General features: G+C 33.6%; 1 protein-coding gene across 2 annotated transcripts; it reads right to left on the bottom strand.

Annotated features, from left to right (window-relative positions):
- Nucleotides 1-9: 9 nt before the first annotated feature.
- On the bottom strand, nt 10-2,264 carry LOC101505084 (uncharacterized). 2 transcript variants are annotated; one of them, XM_073364960.1, is made up of 4 exons: nt 2,112-2,264; nt 1,808-1,852; nt 1,514-1,647; nt 10-848 (listed from the first exon to the last, which is right to left on the bottom strand). In XM_073364960.1, exons 1-4 carry the CDS (start codon nt 2,216-2,218, stop codon nt 130-132), a joined length of 1,005 nt encoding a protein of 334 aa, XP_073221061.1. In that variant the 5' UTR covers nt 2,219-2,264; the 3' UTR covers nt 10-129. The 2 variants fall into 2 exon arrangements, with proteins under 2 accessions (XP_073221061.1, XP_012568702.1); XM_012713248.3 differs by having other exon boundaries at nt 1,514-1,852; nt 2,112-2,249.
- Nucleotides 2,265-2,577: the final 313 nt, after the last annotated feature.

Here is a 2,577-nt window from a genome sequence, read left to right as displayed (position 1 = left end):
AGCAGTGTATATAACATAAAAAAATCCAATGAAATTTCTTATCTCTATGTTCAATGCAACCATGATTGAATAAATAAACAGTTATTGTTACATTTTTTCCAAACTGACGGCTCGACGTTAAACATGAATTTACAATGTAATATCATTACAGGGCCTCCATACCCGGACAAGTTTGTCGTAGAATGAGCAAGTAGCCACTAATGGTTTACTTCTCCCTTCTATGTGATTTGCTTCTCCTTTCTGCCAGTCTGCTCCATATGCAAGAGAATCATGCTTCTTGTATGTTTCCAACACTTCAACTTTGTCACCTTTATTGGCAACAATTGCAAAACCATTGTGCATACAAGCAGCCAAAACAAGGCCTTGAATGAAGGGATGATGCTTCACCCTCCAAACTCCTCCACCTAAGCTAATTGAAGTCTCATTAACAGGTTTTGAGATTGATCTTAAATCCCATACCCTCAAGAATTCATCATAGCTTCCAGTTAATAAGCTATTTGGGTCATGAGGATTCTTTTCAATGCAAGTAACACCCATTGTGTGGACTTTAGAGCTCTGAAATACCTTATTGGAAGGACTATCTCGCAAATCCCAACAACAAAACTTACAATCGTCGGAGCCGGTATATACCAAATTTGGCTGGTGGATATCAAAGGAGGTTGTCCAAAGTTCAAAATCATGTGCCTTCCACTCTTCTTGTATTTCCAGCTTGGATTCAAGAAGAGAAACAATAGAAACACAGCCATCAGAAAGCCCTACAGTGATCGATGTAGCTGAAGGGTTCCAATCCAGGTACAAGCACATTGAGTCACTGATTTTTTCACCTGTAACCTCTTTTAGATTAACCCCTGCCATAGAACCAATAACAATTCTTAATACAGTATAAGTTATCTTTAGCAAAATACAAACTTAGAAATAAGAGAATACGGTATGATGTTGTGGATGAGTCCATTAATAAATGCCAGTATCTCTCGACAAAAATGCAATATTTCCATGGTAAAGTTAAGCATGCATCGCTACTCGCTACTAAGGTAACACTTAAAGTTTAAGTAAGCCGTTGTATTTTGTATTGGATATTTATATTTAATAAACAACCAACCCTCCTGAATAGATGTACAAATCAAGGGCATATCCATCCAATTATAAACTTTTGACATCTCCTTTGCATGTAGAGAAACCAAATCTTTGACATAATTAAAAACAATAGGCACTAACAAATAAGAAGGTAATTGTAAATTTTATAGGGTCAAATAACAAGATTAAGTAGATACAGAACTGCATTAACAAAGATATAAGTGTTCAGTTGCATTTTCCTACTTCTACAATGAACCAGAAAACTGTTACTTAATGAGTCTTTTGGCTCTCTGTCGTGTTTCCCAATACCAATTTATCAAGGATAAGCACTGAAGAATTCATTTATAGACTAGTACTATGTATCATGCTTGTACTCCACCACTGTGAATATAGTGTTACACAATCCAAAATGAATCAATCAAATGATAAAAACTCATACCTTCTACTCCATCACAGCAACCATCCAGTGTCTTAATTCTCAAGTATCCATCAGCATCTGCTTGAGCTAAAAAGGAACTCGAATGCCCTGCGGGCGGATTCCACTTTATGTCGAAAATCCCACAAGTATCCTCACTATAAACCATGTCAAAATTGCCAGTGTCCACATCAATATTAAAAAGTGAAATGCTTCCACATCTAGTGGGTTTTTCACCTTCTTGTAGTGTGTAAGTGGATGCTGCTAAAACATTGTGGTAACCATTATGTGGACAAAACTCCACAGCATCAACATTACCTTCTAAATAGCAATGTGCTACATCCATGCTGATCCAATAATTTCCTGTTAAGAATTAAGAAAAACAATATGATTTTGTAGTTAACAGTTTTTTTTTTGGCACCGACTGATTTATCTTTTAGAAATATCTCTCTATCTTGAAAATGATATTTGCTATTGAACTTTATTTTGAGTAATTCTCCCAAAATTTCAATTGTTGAAACTCAAAACCATAAACATTAGAATTTTATCAAAAGAAAAAAAAAATGAAACAGAAACAGAAACGAGAATGGCGAGAAAAACAAAAGTGGCGCGCGATACTTACAATGGACGGAGAAGTTGAGGTGCGATGGCGCCGATGATGTACACCGCCGCCGGAGAGAGTGGGAAGGGAGAGCAGAGGTGAATTTGATTTGGAGCTAGTTCAATCATTTTGAATTTTGGGTGAGGGTTTAGTATTTTTTATGTATTCACTGACAAAAAATTATTCTATTATTTTGATTAAAAAAAAATTAAAAGTGGTTCCAATCCAACTGATTTTTTTAATAAAATTTAGTTAATTTGTCTTTTTTAAATTTCCAGTTTGGTTTATAAACTATTTAATTAATTTAAGTTTTTTTTATCTAGTACAAAAGTAGAATATTTCTAGTACAAAAGTAGAATATTTCTATGATGATCACACTATAATTTTACTTTATTATTATGTTAATTTTTAAAATATATATAATAATATATGATTTGAGTGAATGACTAAAAAAATTTACAATAAAAATATAATTCATTTAAAATAA

The sequence above is a fragment of the Cicer arietinum genome, chromosome 2, assembly GCF_000331145.2.
Source record: "Cicer arietinum cultivar CDC Frontier isolate Library 1 chromosome 2, Cicar.CDCFrontier_v2.0, whole genome shotgun sequence".
Classification (NCBI taxonomy): Eukaryota; Viridiplantae; Streptophyta; class Magnoliopsida; order Fabales; family Fabaceae; genus Cicer; species Cicer arietinum.
Note: the sequence above shows the minus strand (reverse complement) of the source record. Positions and strands in the feature narration are given on the sequence as shown.